Source organism: Gallinula chloropus (genome assembly GCF_964237585.1).
Source record: "Gallinula chloropus genome assembly, chromosome: 9".
In the NCBI taxonomy this organism is placed as follows: Eukaryota; Metazoa; Chordata; class Aves; order Gruiformes; family Rallidae; genus Gallinula; species Gallinula chloropus.
In genome coordinates this window covers 19872106-19893192 of record NC_140094.1, presented here as the reverse complement: position 1 = coordinate 19893192, position 21087 = coordinate 19872106, and the positions used below count along the sequence as shown (strand labels likewise).

General features: G+C 56.5%; 1 protein-coding gene across 1 annotated transcript in view; it reads left to right on the top strand.

Annotated features, from left to right (window-relative positions):
- Positions 1–10619: 10619 nt before the first annotated feature.
- SMAD6 (SMAD family member 6) overlaps positions 10620–21087 on the top strand; it is a 45294-nt gene continuing 34826 nt past the window's right edge. Inside the window, exons 1-3 of the mRNA XM_084267991.1 lie at positions 10620–12124; positions 14612–14668; positions 16269–16346. Of these exons, the coding sequence (XP_084124117.1) occupies positions 11317–12124; positions 14612–14668; positions 16269–16346 (943 nt within the window). The 5' untranslated portion in view covers positions 10620–11316. The remainder of the gene's footprint in view (positions 12125–14611; positions 14669–16268; positions 16347–21087) is intronic.

The window sequence follows — 21087 nt, the reverse complement described above, 5'->3', positions numbered from 1 at the left end:
GTCCAAGCTGTGGGCCCTGCAGCCCATCTCTTGCTTTCTGCTGCCCCAGAAGGGCTGAGGTGCCATCCCCAGGGCTGGCGGTGCCGGGAATGCAGCAGGGACGTGACTGCTGAAGAAGATGCTTGCAGGCAGAGCAAGGTGGTACCGTGCTGGGTTTTATGCCCTATGCTTTAACCAGGCAAAGACACAAACCCAACGGAGAGCTGTGGCAAGGAGGAATTGTTTAAAGTGTCTCTGGGACCAGCAACCAGGCTGGAGGGTTCATTTCCTCAGCCGTAGCCTGCTGCAGTCCCAGAAACCCAAGATCCACTGATAGCCATGGAACGAGGATTTCCATTTTTGGTTCGAGTTCAGCCTTAAAATAGACAGTCTTGAGCGAGGAAGAAACTCTGTTGACAGAACATAGGGAACATTCCTCCAGTGTGCTTTCTGTAAAGGACTATCTCTGTCTTTAATCTCCCGTCCGTTTCCTGCAGGTCTCCCGGGCCCAGCTTCCCTCTCATTGTTAGTGGAGCTTTTGGAAATGACCTCAGGCGGTTTTGCAGTGACTGGCGACCCACGGTCAGAATGACTAACCCAGCCTGTCTCCATCCCTTGGACATGTCCCATTGACTAAATAAATGACAGGCGCTGACATGTGAATAGAAACAAAAACAGCCTGACAAGTGAAATCTTAACTCTTTGGAGCGAAGAAACGAGCTGGACTCTGGACTGGGTGTCCAGCTTTGCTGGAGGGGGAATTACTGCTGGTGGTAAAAACCCAGTGAGCCTCCTGGAGCTGCTCAGGACACATGCAGACTGGGGAGACAAACACCTCTAATATTACTTTTACAATTGTTTTCTGCAGCTTTTTATCTCAGTGCATCTTTAATTAAAAGCGTGGCTGCGTGTTTACACGGCCATTTGTGTGTCTGGGTTTGGCACCAACAATTGGACAGAGTGCTACGAGCAAGGGTTAATGACAGGAGTGCCTGTCGGGGGATGATGCCCCTGTGTGCACCCCAGCAATAGCTCTGCAACCTGCCATAGGTGAACCTAGAGGTCCTTCCCAACCCTCTTCCAAATCAGCTCTAGAGGGGATGTGAGGGGGGTGTAAGCAAGAAGGAGGATGTGTGTATTGAGGATGTATTTCTGCCCCTCCCAAAGGCACTGGGTGCTGTCTGGCTCCCAAGGACTGAATTCCTCATCCGAGGACTGGCAGCACATTGCCAAGCTCCCACTGGCCCCCACCCCAGCTGGGTGACACCAGCATTTGAGGATGTGCCACACCACCCTGGCATGATGGATGGGTGTAGGGCCCTTTGAAATCTAACAATAGTTTTTACCAATAAGAGGAGAATTAGCATTGATAGGCTACATTTATGGCTTTTTTTTTTGGTTGGAAAAGTAGGAAAAAGTTCTTAATATAATAAAAATATATTTAAAATGCTGTAATTACAGTAATTATTAATACTGCTAAGCAGTGATTGGTACTTCCATGCATTGTTGGGATGGCTGTGTTAGCTGAGGCTTAATAATGAGGCACATATAAACCCAAAAGAAGGAAATAACGATATGGGGAGTGGTTGTAGTGCTGTGGTCTGACTGCTTCTCACTTTAATGTAAGGAACAAATAATTCCCTCTGGCTCTCAGCATTTGTGGATAAGGCCATAAAAAGAAAGGGGGGGGGGTGGGTGGGGAGAGGGAAAAAAGGAGGAAACCTCAGCTAATAAAAATGCCACCCTTGCTTTACGACTCGGAGAGAAACGTTTGTTGTTCAGCTAATGATGATATTAATAACTTGTGTTGGGATGGCTGATGTCATTCTTTAGTTCAGCATCTGCAGCAGGCTGGTCCTTGGTGCGAGGTGCTGGTCACCTGGTGGGGTTGTGGTGACAAACACCCACCCGTGTCCCAGCGAGGGGATGCAGGAGCAGGGGTGGGCAGCAGCCTGTGGCTGGATGTGACATTGAGAGGTGTTGGCAGGTCTTGCAGCTGAGACAGGGAAATGATGTCCTAACCTGGCTTTGGGGACCATTTGTTTCAACGATTTATTCTCTTTCCTCCCAAGTGACTCTGGAGCTGACCTGTTGTGGACACCATCTGCTGTCCCCTACCACTGGGATGGATGAAGCTCAATGGAGAGAGAGGGACAAGAATTGCTGGGCCTTGTTTCCCACAGATCCAGTGCCTGAGCCTTCAGCTGAGCTCCTCTGCACTCGTAAGTCCTCTCTTTCTCTCTCCTTGCTTTTTTGGGTCTCGGTTCACCACATCTGATCCCCATGCGTTGCTCATTATTCACTCTCTAGCCGAATAAAAGGAGGTGGAGAGCTGACACCCACTCACCTTATATATACAATCTGGTTTCTGGCAGCTCTTGTCACCAGGTATCTGCTCCCATCAATGCTCCGTGCTCTCCTCCTCATCCCGGACTGTGCCAGGACAGCCTGATGTGCCACAGGAAGCCGCCCGCCGTTCCCAGGCAGCAGAGAGACAGTTTTGCATCCCTGTGCCAGGTCGGCTCCAGCACAGGCTGGACTTTGGGCAGGGTGGGCAAGAGCCAGTGCTCCCGGTCAGGCTGCGTGGTCAGGCGTGGCCCCAGGTAATCACCCACAGGAGGAGGTAAGATTTTGGCTGGGACCTGTCCACTGAAGGTGATAGGAGCTACACCAGTTCACCCCCTCCTGGGGCTGGCTGCTGGGTGGAGATGGTTGGCACCAAAATCCCCATGGAAGGGTTTAGTGGCATGGGCTATGGAAAGCCCCAGCCATGGCTCCTCCAGAGGAGACCTGTCCCTCCAGAGCTGCTGGGCTCAGCTGGGTGTGTCATGCAGGAACACACCAGTGTCTCTGTGCCCACGTGTGGCCGGGACCACGGCCGGGATGACTCTTCATCGGGGACACAGGCTGCCCACACCCAGGGAGCCTCAGGGAAGAAGCTGCTGCTTCTGATCATCTTGCAACAGCCTGAGATGTTGGAGCCAGTGGTTTCCTCGACAGAGGCAGCGCCTCAGCACAGTTCGAGGTACAACAGGACCAAGCCCACAGGGTGCCTGCTCAGAGAGGGGTTTTCTCCTTCCACAGTGTGGCAGTGGGATGGAGAAAATTCCCTGGAGACCCTACTGGCTTCCAACTCCCATCTCCCTTCTTGCAAGGCCAGCTCCACGTGTGTAAGAAGCAGCAGTGCTGCTGTGGGCTCAAACCCTGTGTTTCCACACCCTGGTGTGTACTGAAAGACAAGCTGCTCTCAGTGACACCCAGCAGTGCCAGTGACTGTGGGGTCAGCTCCTCTCCTCCCTGATCCCACTTTCTATTTCCACACACTTAGGCATGAGCAAGCCCTGGAGAGCCCCCAGCCAGCTGCCAGCAGAGGTGCTCAAAATACAGTTTGAACTCAAGAAAGAGCCATGGTTTGGTACTTGAAGAGATATAGTTTGGTACTTTAGCAGTGATTGCCTCTGGCTACCTTTGGACCAGGCTGCAAATGGAGAGGACAATATTCTCTTTATGCCCTGATGATTCTCATATCCCCACTTTGAGGTTGCAAGAAATTTGGGGCAGCATCAGACCAGCACTGCTGGTCCCACAGATATATCCTGGGACCAGTTATTGAAGCCTGCCCATTTTTTTTCCTTTTTTAATGACATTTCCTTTAACCCTCACTGCATTCAGCCTCTCTGGCCAGCGACTCAAATCACCATTCCTATTCTCCTCCCACTTCTGTTCCTGCTTCTCCCAAGTTTTGGTCAGCAGCAGAGCAGCTTTTGCTAATGCCTTGTGGCTGCTTCTCTCCAAGTTATTATTGGAGATGACTATGAAAGAACAGTGCTGCTCTTTAAAACCCTACTGCACCACTGCAGAAAATATTTACCAAAGATGTGGTAAGCAGCTCTTTACTGGAGTGACTGGCGTCTGCTCTGAAGCGGACCAGACGCCAGTCACTTCAGCAAAGAGCTGCTGCAACAGAACAAATTGCCCAGGGCAGCAGATCTTGGGAAGGGAGAAAAGCCAGCAGCCCAGCCTGTCTGTCTTTGTGTTTTCTAAAGGAGAAAAATGATCTTTTTTTTTTTTTTACAAGCCTGCCCTAGTTGGCTCTGACCAGCTCTTCCCAGAAAATACCATCGTAAATAGAAGAGCAAACTATTGCATAAACGGACAGGTTGCCATTTATATCTGACCTTTCTCAGATCTGCTTTGATGTCTCCCTCAAGCCATGCTTCCTTCTCATCCAGCCCCACCTTCTGCTTCTCTCAGAGCACCACTGGACTTCAATGAAAAGCCATTTTTGACATATAGGTCCACTCCCTCTACTTTCTGGACCAACTCCAAACAGAATAATCCTTCTCTTTCTTAAATCCTGCCCTCACAGGGAACTTCTAGTTTTGTCTTTGCAAATTGCATGGGTAAATATGGATAGATAAATATGGATAGATATTTGGGGGTGTGTGTGTGTGTAGATTTATCTCTTTATTTTTTCAAGACACCAGGTCTGACCTATTATGTGGTTTGTTGCTATGTCAGCGTGGTGGCAGCGTGCAGCACTGGCTTGTTTCCTTATTCCAATTCTGTTTTCCTTATTCCAATTCTGTTTTCCTTATTCAAGTTGACCCTTTCCAGCTCAAAAGATGACAATTCACCAAAACCAAGCCAGAAAAAAAAAAAAGGGCAGGTTCAGGACTGGGTGTTATCTGCCTGGAAAAGGCTCCAGAAAGACAGACTGTCTCCATGGGCTGCTGAACAAATGCTGATAAAAAGGACAAACCCCTGTGCGTTTCTTAGGAGGGGGTGTGGGGTTTTTAGTGGTATCCTCTGGTTATAATTCCCTTTCCATTTGAACAGAGCATCTGGTTTATGTGATATGACTTGACTCCAGGAGTTGGAGCAGGGCAGGAGGGGTTTACTGGCTAGCCACGCTGTTCCCCCTGCGCTGGGGAAGAAAAGGATGAGGCTGAGGTCGATGCTGTGAGTTTCTCTGGGCCTAGAAACCCCCAGACCACTCTCATGCAGGTGGATCCCTGGACTCAGCACATCCTGGAGTCTCAGAGGCTGCACCATCCTTGGCTGAGTGTGACTTCTCCTCCCCATCCGCTTCTCTGCCTTGCACCAGTGCCTCCTCGTGCAAATCCTGGGAGCCCATCACCATCCTCATGCTGCCACGGGATCCACTGGAGGGTGGTGGGTCATAGCTGACCATGAGGTAGGATGTCCTCTTGGGTAAAGCACTAGATGAAGGCTCAAGAGCCGACCTCTTCATCCTCTCCACCCTCAGGCCTCGTTTTATGAGACCTTCAGTTCAAAAGGACAGAAAATCGCTGTCAGTGGCATCAGGAAAGGTTTGGTGGGAGGTAGATCTTCCCCTGGATCAGCAGTTTCACTGCAGAGCCAGAGGAGTAGTGATGCCCATCGTTCACTCCTGTGCCATACTGGTGAGGAGATCCCTGTGCTGCAGCCATCTGTAAAGCAGAGGTAGGGACACAAGATCCTGTTGCTTGGAGGGATTGTAGCTTTGCTTTCCAAGCCGAAGGAGTCCTGAGAAACCCCATGCTTGGAGGAGCAACGGCCTAAGCACAGCTCTCAGGGCACCACTGGAGCATCCAACCAACCAGACCCACTCATAGCTGTGGAGCACAGGACTGCAAACCCTTCAAAACCTGGGAGTGGTGTCCAACCTCCTCCTTTCCTTGGGAGAATCACAGTAATTAGATGTCTCTGTCTCACCGGCCTCCATAGGAGTACTGACGTGCCTCCAAGGATCCTTTCTCCTCCAAAGCCCTCCAAGCAGCACTTCATGGAAATTCATAGTTTGATACCAAAACCAACCCCCAAACAACAACAACAAAAAAAACACCCTAAAAATTTTAATTTTGCCAAACTGCCATTTTCTGACAGGAGAAAACACGTCCAAAACCTTCCCAACCACTCTGCTGGGAACGTGCTCTTTGCCATCAGTCCCCAAGGCTGGAGTGCCGGGGTGTTGAAATGTTACTACAGCCCTGGAAACTGTGAGTCAGCTTCTCCCCACCCACAGCAGATACTCGTGGGAAGGGCCTTGAACAGCCTGGAAACTCAGCAGCTCCCGGAGGTTCCATTAACCCGTTAACATTAATCCCAGCATTCGGCAAATTTCGGTCGGATTCTGTTTCTTCCCCCCCCACCCACCCTGTCCCCATCCCGAATTTTGGAGGAGGCTTCATCTCAGCTCATCCCTGAGGAATTGGGCTGCCACGGCCCCGCTTCGCCCTCTCAGCCCCATGGGACCTGTGCACCAAACAGCCACTGCGGTGCTGCCCAATCTGGCAGGGGTGTGGATGGGGTCACTGGGTGAGGGATGGTCACAGGAAGGGTGCCAGCACAGATTGGGACAGTGCAAACCCTCCTGCTCTATCACTGTGCTGGGATATAAAGGGATCAACTGGGGCATCATGGGAGGAGGGTGATGCAGTGATGTCCCCTTCCTGGGCAGAAGGCGTGTGGCTGCCCCGCTCCCCACAGGGACGCAGGCAGAGGGGGTGAGGGTGCCCACCATCCCCACCAGCAGCCAGGCAGGATGGGGTCTGGGTGTGATGCTGCTGTGTGTGTGCAGGTGCTGTGTGCAGGCTCAGCTGCAGCGGGACACACAGACCCGCTTTTGGGGTGTGAGGTCATAGGATCACAGAATCTCCTGAGCTGACAGGGACCCGTAAGGCCCATCGAGTCCAGCTCCTGGCTCCACACAGCCCCAGCCAAGTCAGAGCGTGGGGCTGAGGGCATCGTCCAGGCACTTCTTGCCCTCAGCCCAGCTCAGGGCTGTGACCCCTTCCCTGGGGAGCCTGTGCCAGTGCCTGACCTCCCCTCTCAGTTACAGAATCTCTTCCTGACACGCAGCCTAACCCTCCCCTGGTGCAGCTTCACGCCGTTCCCTCGGGTTCTATCCCTGCTCCCCAGAGAGAGGAGAGAGATCGGCACTGCCCCTTCGCTCCCATCAGCAGGAAGCCACAGACCCCATGAGGTCTCCCCTCAGCCTCCTCTTCTCCAGGCTGAACAACCCCAGGACCATCAGCCTCTCCTCATAAGCCTTCCCCTCCAGCCCTTCCCCCTCCTCACTGCCCTCCTTTTCCTCCAGAGGAGCCAGGATGGGCTTTGCCACGGCTGCATCCCACCTGGGGCATGTGCCGAGGTGAGATCACATCCTCAGCACGAAGGGTTTCAAGATGCCAGTGTCTGGGAACACTGGCTCCAGCAGTTGTGAAATTCTCCATGCAGGAAAACTCTTGAATCTTTTCCCTTTCTAACTCTGGATTTATCAGCACGCCTCGCCCCGTGTTTCGCTTTCTCCATCTTGAGGATGGTCCAGAGCCCTATCACAGCGTGTTGCCACGCAGGATGTCACAAGATTCTGCAGTTGCAAGAGATGAGCAGTCAGTTTGGGCTGGAAAATCACGTCTCCACCGTTAAACCCAACCAAACAGGACATTCTGATGGTGTCAGAATTCTTTTTCTCTCTGGTTCCTTTCAGAAAACTCAGCTCCCAGCAAAACCCGACTTATTTTATGAGGAGTTTTAGGTTTTGGCAGAGCCCCTTGCTCTGGTTGCAGCAGTTTTGTTGTGGTTTCTCTGGTCGGGCTCATACTCCCTGTGCCTCTAGTCCTGGGTGTGAAGCGGGGGGTGTAGTGTGTCCCCCAGCCTTTGCCACCCCTCAGCATCAAGGCATCAGGAGTCCCCATCTCAACCCCATTTTCAAGGCATTAAAATTATCTACAGACTGGGTTGTTAAAACATTATTTAAATGATAATTATTTGTTTTGTGGTTTATAACCTCAGCATCCTTCTCCTTGACTGGAAACATATAAAATTTTAGAGATTTTTAAAAAGAAAAAGGCAGAACACAATGTGCTTACTTTTCCATACAGGAAACCTGGAGTGCTGCAGTTCCTCCTGCAGTTTGGGTTCTGCTGTCCCCATCCTTCCACCTTCCCCTCCTCCCCACCCCAGCTGCAGTTTGGCTTTGGGAAGAGGTTGGTGCTGGTGTCCTCCCAGCCACCCACTGACCTCCTGGGCCCAAGAGGATTTGGCTTTCTGTGGCAGGTGGGAGATCCAAGGCTGGTGAGACTGGCAGGCTTTCAAAAGCTGCTCTCCCAGCTTATTTTTTTTTGGTGCCAAGGCCTATAGGATGCATTCCAGGGCATCTCCCAGGAATGTCTGTTACAATGGGAGGGAGGGAAAACGGCACCAAGAGAGCACATTGCTGTTAATGACCAGAAATCCTTTAATAACCAACATCACTATAAATTATTCACCCATTATGACACATACAACCGTCGCTCTGGTTTTCTTGCCCCTGTTAGAGTGCCAAACGCTGTCCTCTTGTTGCAGGAGCTGAGATGGGGCCATGCTGGACAGGTCGGTTGGTGTGGGTTTCAAACACGCCTTGGAACCTTTCTGGAGCAGCTCAGGACCCTGCTGCAGTGTGAGATGTGGGAAATGCCTGTTTCAGGTGGGAAGTTGTATCTTTCTTGCAGCCTCCCTGTGCCTTTTGGCTTGTCCTTATTCCCTCCTGTGGAAAAGGGTATTGGCATTCTCCTTTCCTAGCTGGGTGCTGGCTGACTTCTGTGACACAGGTATATAATGTCACAGGTTGGGCTTTGGCCATCACCAGGACATTACTGGACACAAAGTGAGCCAGAACTTGGGTAACAGCACCTGGTTTTCCTGTGTTTCAGTTTGTGCAGAGGCCAGGAGCCCAGCAGAGAGGACGGTGCTGCCCCATCTATCAGCCCCCACCTGCAGCAGATGGGAAAACAGAGGCAGCTGGTCCCTTGCAGGACTTGGGTGAGTTTGGTTTCTTTCTTTCCCATGGTGTTTTTAACAAGGCAAAGCCACATGTTTCCTAAAACCCACCCAAAAAGCACAGGGGAAAGGGAGCTTTGCCCCCAGTCCCACAGGGTGGTAAGGGGCAGAACCAACCACGAAGCCAAAGGACACCTTTTGTGTTGTAAGTTGTATTCTCTGAGCGTGTTTCAATCACCTTCTAGGGTGTGTTAGTGCAGGTCTGGGGAAGTGCCATCAGCCTTCAGGGAACGGCCAGAGCTACCCCAAGGTGCCAGGAGAGAAGCTCTGAGCATCCAGGCTGTGTGGTGGTTAAAGGGGTTTCATTCTTGGGAGGGTTTTGGGTTGATTCCCCCCCCAAGTGGGTCCACTGCTGGGAAACCGATTGCCAGGGTTTGGTTTTGTTCATGAGCTCCCGGGTGGGTTTTGGGGTGAGACCCCCCAGCAAAGCTCCTCGGCTTTCTGTCCCCATCAGCAGGTTCCCCCCACGCCACGCAAAGCCGCTGCCCACGCGTGAGAGGGGGACAAGCCCCGTCTCCTGCCCGCGGGGCCGTGCGGGTGAGGTGAGCGCTGCGGTGCGTGTGTGTCCCCCCCCCCTTCCCCCCCCCGTGCGGGTGAGGTGAGCGCTGCGGTGCGTGTGCGTGTGTCCCCCCTCCACACCCCCCTCCTGCCGCCCCCGGGGAGCAGGAGCCGCGTCTCCCGGAGCGCGTCCGGCGGGGCGGAGAAGTCCCGCTGCGGGCTCAGCGGGAAGGGCCGCCGGGTTTAGTTCTTACTGGGGTGTGGGGGTGTCACACACGCACTCACACCACTCCCGTCCCCGCACGCAGCTCCCCACCGGCAGCGTGGGGCGGGAACCGGCGCCGCGCCGCCCCCACGGGGCTACCCCCCCCCTCCTTTTTCCCCCGGCAGTTGCCGCGTCGCGGCGCTGCCGGCGCCCGCTCGCCTCCCCCGCGGGGCCGCGGCCGGGGCACGCCGCTCCCCGCCGCCCTTGGCCCCCGCGGCGGCGGCGGCGGCGGGCACAAGGACCCAGCGTGGCGCGGCCGGCGGCGCCCGCGGAATGCCTTTCATTCACGGGCACGCCGCGCCGCGCGAGGGAGGGGGGGGAGGGTGGGCGGTGCCGCCGCGGCGTCTTGACCAATAGGCTGCGACGATGCCGCGCGTCACCCAGCGGCGGACCAATGAGCGCTCGCCGGGCCTGAACTTTTGCCACGGCGGACAAGTCGATACATCGCGGGGGCGTGTCCCGCCGCGGCGGCTCCGGCGGGAGAGGGAGGGGGGGGGGTGAGCGGCCTTAACCCCCGCGCCGCCGCCGCGCCGCCTTGACCTACTTTCCCCCGGGGCTGCCGCAGCACGGCGGGTCCTCCTTTCCCCCCCCCCCCCACTCCTCCCTTCCCTATCCCGCCCGCTCCCCGCAGGGAAGGCGCGGCGGTGGGAAGGCGGCGGTTCCCCCTACCCCGCTCCCGTGTGGGGGTAATATGTGTGGGGAGGGGGGGAGGGTGTTGTGCGGCGGGGGGCTCGTGTCCCTTTAAGAGTTCGGAAACTTGAGCCGCTGTTTGCGCAAGGCCCGGTGCCGCGCGGAGCCGCCGGAGTGTCTAGACTGGCACATGATGGGCGGCAGCCAATCGCGCCGCCGCTCGCCGGGGGCCCTGCGCGCGCGCGCCCCGGCCACACAAAAGCCAGCGAGGGCGGGCCGCGAGCGAGCGCGGAGGCGGCGGCCCCGGCAGCCGCGCGCAGGGAGCGCGGGGACCCGCGGGACCGCTCCGCGCCACCCCGGATGCGCACGGCTCACGTGCCGGCACGGCCGCGCCCGCGCCCCCGCCGCGTGATCGGCCGGTTCCTCGACCCCCGGGCTGGTTCGGGCTCCTCGCGCCTTTCTTCGGTTTTTTCCTTGATTTTTCCATTTTTTTAACCATTTTTAATTTTTAATATTTTTTATTTTTACCTTTTCTCGCTGGTTTTTTTTCCCCCCACCCGCCGCTCTCGGCCGAAGAGACTCGTCATCTCCGCGCAAGGGCCCGGCGCCGGTTCCTCGCCGGGCGGCAGCTCCGCGCCGCCGGGGCTCTCCCCGCCTTCCCCCCCCCCCCCCCCGCCGAGGGGTGCAGCCGAGCGCCGCCCCGGCCCCGTCCCGCGCCCCCGCCCGGCCCCGCGTTGGCAGCCGATGTAGGGCACGGCGCGGCGCGCCCGAGCCCCAGCGCCGCCACGGGAGCGGCCCCGCACCGCCGCGGGCGTCGGCGCAGCCCCCGCGGCGCCGTCTATGCCCGCGCCGCGCTCCCTCCCCGCCGCCTCCCCCATGGTGCGGCCCCGCCGCGGGCCGTCGGCGATTCGCTGGGCAGGGCCGCGGGGAGACGAACCGCCGCGCCGGGCAGCCTGCGAGGGCGGCGGGTCTGAGATGAGATAAAGCCGGCGGCGGAGCGAGGAGCCCCGCGGAGGGCGGGCGGGGGGGGGGGAGGCGGCGGAGGAGGAGGAGGCGGCAGCAGCAGCAGCGGAGGAGGAGGAGGAGAGCGACGCGACCCCCGGCCGCCCGCGTGTCGTATGTTCAGGTCCAAACGCTCAGGGCTGGTGCGGCGACTTTGGAGGAGCCGCGTCATTCCGGACAGGGACGGCGGAGATGGGAGCGCCAGGAGCGGCCACGACCTCGGAGCCAGCGGTAGCTGCAAGATCCCGGAGAAAAACCCTTCGGCGGAGATCCGCGCGGTAGCGCGCAGCCTGCTGCGGGAGGCGGAGGAGCGGCGCGGCGGGGCGGCGGGCGAGGCGGCTCCCCGCGGGGACCCCATGGCGGAGCGGCGCGGGGCCCGGCTCCGCGCCCCGCCGCGGCGGGAGAGCGCCGAGGGGACGAGCCCGCGGCGGACGCGGGAGAACGACGGCCGGACGGTGACCTGCTGCCTCTTCAAGGAGCGGGAGCCGGGCGACCCCCAAACCCCCGCCGCCACCGCCGACCTGGTCGTCGCCCCCCCCAGCCCCGACGGCGCGAACGACGGCGGCTCCCCGGAGCAGCGGAGCCGGGAGGCGCGGTCGCGGCTGCTGCTGCTGGAGCAGGAGCTGAAGGCCGTCACCTACTCGCTGCTGAAGCGGCTGAAGGAGCGCTCGCTGGACAGCCTGCTGGAGGCGGTGGAGTCCCGCGGGGGTATGCCCAGCGGCTGCGTCCTGGTGGCCCGCACCGAGGTGCGCCTGGGGGGCCAGGCGGCGCCCCCCCACCTGCTCCTGGGAAAACTCTTTCGCTGGCCCGACCTGCAGCACCCCGCCGAGCTGAAGCCCCTCTGCGAGTGCCAGAGCTTCGGCGTCGCCGACGGACCCACGGTCTGCTGCAACCCCTACCACTTCAGCCGCCTCTGTGGGCCAGGTGAGGAGCGCGGGGCTGGGGCGGGGTGTGTGTGTGTGGGGGGGAGATTGGATGGAGGGGGGGTTACCCGGGGTCCTTTTTCGCTCCCTCACCGATTCGGGGGGTGTCAGACCCCCTTGCTCGCTTTATTTGACCCCCTTGGGCAGCGTGCCCTGGAGCGGCGGGGGCGTGCCTGGCCGGGATGCGCCTGGCCCGGGGGTCTCCTTCCCTCCCTGGGCCGCTGTAGCCCCCTTAGCCGAGAGCGGTTGCCGGTTGTGCTCACAAAACCCCTTCTCCCCCCCTCCTCCGCCTTCCTTCCCCCTTCCCGCCGAGGTCCCCCTGCTATTTAGGTGCCGAAGGGCCGATAACGCGCCGTTTGCATACTGCTGGCGCCAGCCTGGCTCGCTGTTTATCGGAGCGGCCGCGGAGCCGGGCAATTACCGCCGCCGGCTTAAAGCCGCAGGGCCCCGCCGGGCGCACCGGGACGGGGGGTGCGGGGGATGCCCTCGCCGCCTCGGGGGGACGCCGATCCCGCCTGGGAGCGGGGGCAGCTCCCGTGTTTCGCGGGGTTTTCTTGGTGGTTTGGGGTTTTCTTTCTGCTGTGGGCAGGGAGGGAGCCCGGGGGACGCCGGCGCCTTGCTGCCAGCCGCGGGCTCGGCAGGAGCTTCGGCTTTGGGCTTTTTATATATTACTGGGTTTTTAGCTCTGTTTTGCAGTCCGGGGTTCTGCCTCGCTTTGCATCACTTGCTTGAAAGAAACTTGTGTGCTGGGCGTGCTCCCCCGCCTCCCCCGTCCGTCCCCCCCCTCCGATCCGTGTCCCCCCCCCCCCCCCGCCCCGAAGAGCGCCGGGGGCTGGGAGCAGCTTTTCCTTCCCCTTCAGCCGGAGCAGATGCTCCTCCGCGGGAACGGGCGTTTGGTTTACGGACGGGCAAAAGCTTCCCGGTGGCTTTGCCGGGGTTGTTTCCCCAGCGGCGGGTGACTACGAGCCCCGTGCAAGGAGGAGTGGAGAGCAGAGCTTTTATCTAGCGGCTCCTTATCGTTTTGATAGCGGGTGTCTGTGCCAGGGCCCCGCCCGGGCGCCGGGAACCCGGGAAGGGCATCCATGCCCTTTTCCCCAGCTGGCTCCTGGCAGAGACTGCCCGCTTTCGGTGCATGGTCGCATTCGTCACCCCTGCTGTATTGTGGGGGGACGTAGTTGAGTGGGGCGAAGACTCAGGGGGGTCTTTGAAGAGGACCCCTGTGGCAGCAGGCCTGGTGCCAGCCTGAGACCAGCAGCGTGGATCGGGATGCTGCATCCAGACTGGGATGTTGGCACCAGTTTAGTTCTTTGTTTTGTTGGTTTTTTTTTTTCACTTTGAGGGTGTTTCTGCCAGAAAAGCATCTTGCTTGGGCAGCTTGCTTGGTTTGGCGGAGGAGGAACCTTGACTTTTTTCCTCAGGAGCAGTAAATGACCACAGGCCACCCCGGAACCGTCACAGGGGGGATGTTGGTGTGGTTCTTGGTGAGCTCACCCAAGCCGAGCTGCCGCTCTGGGGCCGAGGGCCTTGCTTTGGGATCCACGCAGGAGCTGAGGAGCACACCCTTGTAAGAGTAGTTTGGGGTCAACATGACACTGGTGACTTTGTGGGACAGTTTGGCACTGAAGTCAGCCCCTGCTCAGTGCCGGTGCCCTGATAGAACCCAGATGGCCTCTGTATACCTCACTTGAGTGAGTTGTAACTCAAAAAGTGCATCGATGCCCTAATTCCCAAGGAAAAAACACCCCTCTAACCGGTGTGTGGAGATGATGGAGGACCTTAGCCAGGCTTTCCTGGGATCTCGACTCTCAGAGGCCGAGCAAGAGCTGGTATAGAGGGCTGGATTCAGCAAAGCACCTCTCAGGCCTTGAGCTGATGTGCTGCCGCGTACAGCCGAGCGCGTGCCGAGGAGCTTTGCTGAATCAAGGTCAGGCCGAAGCAACATCACTGGAGGCCCCTGCTGCGGGGCCACCTGCGTGCCAAGGGCTTTGTTGGGATGGACCATGGTTAGTGCGGTGGCTTCTTGGCTGAAGCCAGCTTGGACCGTGGTTTCAGGCTTCGTGTGCCAAGAGAGGAGTGTCTTCATCACCCAACACCCTTTCTTGGCCCTCGTGTTTGGGGAGCTCTTTTGAGGCCGTCTGAGTGTGTTGGAGCCACGGCTGGAGGTTTGTCTTCCAGCACAGGTGATGAAAGCGTCGTTCTTTGGGAGCAACATGGTGTTTTTGCGTGCTGTGGGTCGCGGGTGCTGGTGCAGGGGTGTGGGACAGAACTGCAGTGGTTCTGGCAGCAAAGTCTGCTTTGAGAGGTCAAGGTGGACCCCCTGTACTTCAAAGATCTGGAAGACTCTTGGTCTCCAGTTGTTCCCAAGTGGGTTTTTTGTCCGTTGGGTACTTAGAACCTCAGATTTTGAGTTCCTACCCTGGAGGACAAAGCATGAGGGTTTTGTTGATAAACTGAACTCGGCACTAATGTAAAGTTTTGTTTTTTCCAGAGTCTCCACCACCTCCCTACTCTCGGCTGTCTCCTAATGATGAGCAAAAGCCACTGGGTACGTGTTTTCCCTCCTTGGATCTCCGGGCAGGTCTTTTTCATGGTGCAGTCCCAGCGTGGGTGCTGAGACACCCCGGCACCCGCGTCAGACAGCAGCCAGCAGGTCGGGGTTTTACGGCTGCTCATTATTTCTGAGCAGGGCATCAGCTGACGGGCTTGGAGAAGTGACTGGACGTCAGTTTGTCACACCAAATTGCCGAGCAGACTCAGGAGTGTTTCCCAAAATAAGCGCTGTTTTAATGAAGGCGTAATGAGAGGTTACCAGACGTCGAGTTCGCTCTGCGTGTGTAATCTGTGGGGTGACGGAGCCGAGGGGGAGTGGGAGCTCCTGGGTACCCGGCTGCGCAGCGCCGCGGAGGAGCCAGCTCTTGACCTTCCTCTGGTTATTAAAATGAGACCTCGGATCTCTGAAACTTGGGAGCTGGTTTGAAAAGGCCAGTGAAAGCGGCTTGAGTGTGCACGGGCTGGGTGGGAAGCCAAGGCTGCTGGAGAGTCCAGCACACCCCACACCCTTGGAGCCTGGTCCTGCATGGCACATGTGGGCTTGAGGATGTTTTGAGTTGGCATCGCTGCATCCTGACCATCCGTGCTCAGTGCCTGCTTCCTACTCAAGGGAAGGGAGGAATCCTGAGTCCCTCTTGAGTTTCTTGCTGCAGTGGGCACATCTGGAGCGTGGGATTTCTGCCTTTGTCCCGCAGTTGGTGGCTGTGATTTACAGGGCGGGTAACCCACCCAGGGGAGCTGCATTTGCTCCCTGTTGGGCAGGGATGGGGAGGAGACAAGAGACAGGATTTGACAGGATGATAAGGAGTGGGACAGGAGTTTGCCATGGTGATAGGATCAGGACAGGGCGATGGGACAGGGCTGTATTGCAGGGCAGTGACTGGAGCATCCCACAAAGTGCCGTTTACTGAGCATAGTTTTGTTGGGTGGTTTTTTTTTCCCTTTATTACTAGCAAAAGAAAGTCATAATCCCTCCCTGCACTGCCCCTTCCAAGCTCATTCCCTTCAGAAACTGCTTGTGCTGCAGGGAGAGACGATAGCAAGCAACATGTGATGTTATTAAAACATCAGCCAGGGATCGAAATTTGCTTCACTGGCTTGTTTGATTGGAAAAATAATAGTTAATCTGCGAGCAAACAGTTGAGCACTTAATTAGAGGGGTGTAAGCAAGAGAGAATAACAAAGACTCTTAACTTGTTAAAACAAAGTTTCCTTCGCTTCAGCAAAGAGGAAGGAAGGAAGGAAGCAAGAATAAACAGCTTCAAGAATTTTAATGGTGATAATTAAGTATAGTAACGATGAATTGTTTAGAGGCTTAATGTAACTTTATCCAGTAAGCACCAAGTTCCTACTTGTTTGATCAACTTAACTGCAGTTATTTTTGTGGTCGAAACAATTCAAAGTCTGTATTTGCATGGTAGAGGTACAGAGTTAATCCCTGCGTTCTGGCTCGGCGGAGAGCTTCTGCCAGGGAGGCGGTGGGAAGCCGAAGAGCTGGGGATGCTCGTGTGGCATTTGTGAACACAGGAGGACAAAAAACCCCCTTTTTTTCCCCTTTTTTTTTCTTACTTTCTTTTCTTTTCCTACCCCTCCAGATCTATCGGATTCCACGTTGTCTTACACTGAAACAGAGGCTACAAACTCACCCAACATCACACCTGGAGACTTCTCAGGTGGGTAAATGTTTGTACCACCTTCCTGCACGTGTGGCTGCTGGGAGGGAGGCGGGGGGGGGCTGTGGTGCTGCTGGTTTATGCCCTTGGTGTGAATCAAAGGGGGATGTGGGGTGAGGGGGGAGACAACCAGCGGCCGCTCGAGTCGATGGTTCTGATGCCTGCGGCGCGTGTGTTGCGGGAAGAGGCTACTGGTGGGGTGAACGTGCTGGGACAAGCGGGGGTGGGATGTCTGAAGCCACCCAGACCTGGCTGGAGCCCCCAGGGGTTGTGGTGCAGGGCTGGGCTCTCTGCTGTCGCTGTTTTGGGGGTGGGGGGGTGCTGAGGTCGTTGCAGACGCTGCTGCTGCTTTGTGGTGGTTCTCGACGAGTCCGTCCGGCTTGTGTTACCTGTTGGGTCCCGGCCCTGCGGTGCAAACCCGGCTTTCATGAGCAGAGCTCCCAGCTATGGTGCCATTGAAGCTGCTGAACAAAGCTCTGCTTAATTAGGTCTCGGTTTTAGCTCTGCCCCACCCCTGCAACCTTCCATTCATTTCATGGCGCTCTGTAAGGCCTGGGGTGCTTTTACCTGCAAGCAGGCAGGCATTGGGATGTGGATTTGCTCGGGATGTTGATTCTCTTGGCGTTGGGCTCTGGTGATCATTTCATGTCCTTTCCCTGCGGTCCTGGGCTGGGGGCTGGCTGCACAGGGGCAGGAGGGACCTGTCTGTAGGACCAGGTTTAATTTCCATGTAAGAAGTGACTTGGTTAATGGTCTGAGGGCTGAGATGAAGATGGGCGTGACCTTTGTCGTGGTGAAACCCCATGTGCAGTTGGAGTGGGTCTTATGGGGCAGGATTTGGGCACCTCAGTGCTGCGTTGCCGGATTGCTGAGCCCATGGGCAGGGTTTGCTGCTCTCTAGGGCTTGCCCAAAGTTGAGGGCAGGAGCTCAGCGGTGTTGGAGGGTCCCTTGGGGTACTGCTCGGTTCTCCGTGGCTTTTCTCGTCCGATGCTTCTGCCAGAGTTCACGGACGGTTTGGTGAGACCCTCGACTTCCTTGGGATGCTTAAGCCCATCCTGACTGCTGCAGCACTTCAAAGAGGTTCAAGCAGCACAGCACCACAGTGTCACAGCGTGGCAGCACGCCTTCCCTCCGGGGATTCTCCCTTCCCCTTCTCCTTTAAGGTTCTCCTGCCACGGTCGGCTTTGTGACCGAGTCCAGCGCGCCAGCCCTGCGCCGCTTTTGTTGCGCTGCCAAGTGTCCATAGCAGGGGAACAATTGATAGCCAGGAGTCGGATCCTTCAGGGCTGTGCTGGAATAAATATGCTCTTGCAATTCCTCACAAACCTTCCCGGGGCTGGATGTGTGTCCATAAAGCTCCCCATGCCCATGGCTTTTATTGTAACTCGATAATTGCCGTTAATTACAGCTGCCGAGTTAGAAAACCGGGGTTCCTGAGGATGTGATGGTTCAGCTTCTCTCACAGCTGAGCCTTTATGGGACATCTGGTGGGTTTTCTGGAGTAGAAGAGAGGTTTTAACTTTTCCTCGAACGCTCTGATGACAGCCCGTGACTGAGATTGTACTGAAACCGGATCCCACCTCTCCCCCCGAGCCGGTTCCAACGGTGAAACTTTTAATAAGAGTCTGGGGCTGTGTGATTTATTTTTCCCCAGTGCTCATGATTGCTGAAAGAGGATAAGAGCTTTGCTGGAGTTAACCCATACTTGTCATCGCAGGGAAGTAAAAGGCGGGGGGGGGGGGAACCCCAAAACACTTAGACTCCAGTCCATCTGCTGTGTTTTGGGTTGTTTATTCTCCATTTTGACTCATTTAATAGGTCTGCTGGAAATGCCGCCTTGTGTGAGCGACACACAGAGCATGTGGTCCCTTCCTGCCTTTCCCTGCACGTACTGAAGGAGCTCAGTGCTTGATGAGGGGAATCAACTGTTTAAAAGGGTAGATAACGGCAGGACAAGGGGGAATGGATTGAAGCTGAAGGAGGGGAGGTTTAAATTACATACTAGGGGGAAGATTTTTACAGAGTGGTGAAGGGCTGGAAGGGGCTGCCCAGAGAGGGGGTGGGTGCCCCATCCCTGGGGGTGTTCAAGGTTGGATGGGGCCCTGGGCAACCTTGTGTAGCCCAGGCCGGGAAGTTGGTGGCTCTGCCTGTAGCAGGGGGCTGGAGCTGTATGATACTTGGGGTCCCTTCCAACCTTGAACATTTTATGATTAACTCCTCTTCCAAAAATAAGTGCATTTTGGATGTAGCACCAAGCCACTGCTATTTATTGCTTCAGCTTTGATCACCTAAAAAGGCTTTTCCTAGTAAAACAGCAGAATTACATTTTGGATAACAGAGAGAACCGTTCTGTGGCTGCTGTTTGTTGACTTGATGAACTTCTAAACGGGGAGTTTTAGTGTGAAGTCAAAAGATTCCTGTCCATGAGTAGAAACCCCACAACCCCCTGCCTCGTTTTTTGAATCAGACCTTCTTATGGCTATGAGACAGCTCTTAGAGTAGGAGAAAGTCTTCAGTGAGCTCTCAGGCTTGCTATAAAACTGGGAATTGTGGTCAGTGCAAAGTGGCAGCACAGGTTGTGAGTGGTCGTGGATGTGACCTCCCGTGTCATGAGCGGGATCGATGGGTGATGCCCCCGTGGTCTCTTCATCTGTGGTTCAGAGCGTTTGGGTCCTGAAACGAAGCTGTCTGTCCAAGGGTCAGTGTCCAGGCACAGCATTCCCCTTGAGCTGGGAACACTCCTGAGGTACAAGGGCTTGGGAGGATGCGGGTCGGTAGGAAGAGGCACTTGGAGGTGTTGGATCCTGACGCTTCCATGGCCTGAGCCCAAGCAGTGTCACATCCAGGCTTGTGGGAGCACGACGAGGGCTCCATCTCTTCCCAGTTAGATTGATTCCTGCAGCCATGTGTGCCTGGGGAGTGGAGATGAAGCAAACCCACTGTTTCAGGAGCCACCCTGCAGGCCCAGGCGGTTCCCTGACCGGCGTCGTGCTGTCCCCTGAGTGCTGGCAGAGCCGTGACTGGTGCCGGCGTCCCCGCAGCTCTGGCTGGAGCTGGGGAAATACCAGGGAAAGGGCAAAACCCAGCGAGGCAGAAACAAAAGCTCAGCCCCGTGACTCATCATCGGTGGAACATTTGTAGTAATTTTTTTTTCTTCTCTCCCTTCCCCTCAGACTTGGCTCCTCCACCACATGCCAAGAAGCTGCTGTACCCGTTAGACTTGCCAGGCTTGTAGAGGGCTGCGCTGCCGCTGCGGGAACTGGTTCAGTACGGTGGGGACGTGCTGGAGCAGATGATGTGGGCCATGGGCTCGGGGATTGCCTTCCCCATAGCCCCCTGGGGACTATCCCTCCCCTTCCCCAGCAAAGCCCCTGTTAAGGCCTGAGAAATAGCTCTGCTCCTCACTGCTCCTCTAGCACAGCATGCTGCCTGCATCATGTCCTTCTGGCTAAAAAAGCCTCCTGAGTTCCTGCAAGTAGCAACCAGGGTGCTTGTTAGCGGCTGTGTTAAATTGTGGAGGTCCTAAGGATGGTGCAGGAGGGGAAGGGTTGAGCACAGACAGGAGGTGATGCTTCTGTAGGAGGCTCCCGTAGCTCTCCATGCTGACTGCAGGTCTGGAGCAGCTTGTCCATCCTCTAAGAGTCTGTGGAAACGTTGGGGCATCAGTCTTCTTCAGAGCAATAATAAATCAGGATGAGTAGCTGGCTGTAGGAGCAGACAGGTAGTGATGGGTATAACTCTCTCACAGAGTCCACAGCTGCTACCACGGTCCCGTGCTGGCTGGGTGTCAGATACAGAACAGTGGCTTTGCCTGTGGCAGTCAGTGCCAAGCTCTTATCGTGGCTGGTTTTCCTCAAAACAAGCCATTCATCCCCAGAGCTGGTCTCCTGTGTCACTGTATCCCTGCTGGTTACTCCTTGCCTTGGAACGTTGCTTTGCTCCTATGGAAATGCTTTTGTGAACCGATGTTGCCTGTGAGGCTGGAGCTGTGTGTGTGTGGCAGGGTTTTCTGGGGGGAAAAGGCAGAGTGTGGGTGTCTGTGTCCAACCCATCTCCCTTCCGTGCTGCAGTGTGCAGGAGGACTGTATCCCTTGCCTGATGTGAGGGGATGCTCAGCACCGAGGAACAAGGCCAGCTGGGTGCTCCGTAACGCACCCGAGCGGAGAGAGGAGGGGGAGTGAGTGGTGTGTGGGAGAAGTGAGAGCTGGGAGTGGGAGACAGGCAGGAGGGGAGTGGGGACAGCAGGAGCTGGCGAGAGGGATTGCGCCAGCAACTTTAGACTTGGGTGTCAATCCACTTCCTTTGTGCTGGAACTCTTCAAGAGTCTTTAATTGAAGAGTTTGAGCTCTGGCGAACGTGTTTGTAGCTGGGAACGTGCATCTGAAGGAAGAAACCGGAGTTGGTGGTTTGTTGGAGGGTGATGGATTCCTCTCTGCACCCCGGTGTGGTGGGGAGCCGGCCCCCAGCGTGGAAGTGTGCATGTGAGTCTGCTCTTAGCAGCTCTGCTGAAGCCTGGAAGATGCTGGGCTCCATGGGGAGATGGGGTCTGCTCCGTGACTTACTCCATGTTACCCCCTCCAAAGCTGGCAGAGGATAATTGTGAATTAGCAGAGGAGAAACAAAGAGAGACTGAGCTGCCTGGAGCTCATCCCAATTATTTAGGATTGGGTTGGTTTTTTTCCCCCAAGGCTTGGGAAGGTGGAGGAGTAGCTTGTGGGGTGGCAACGAGACTTGGGGGTG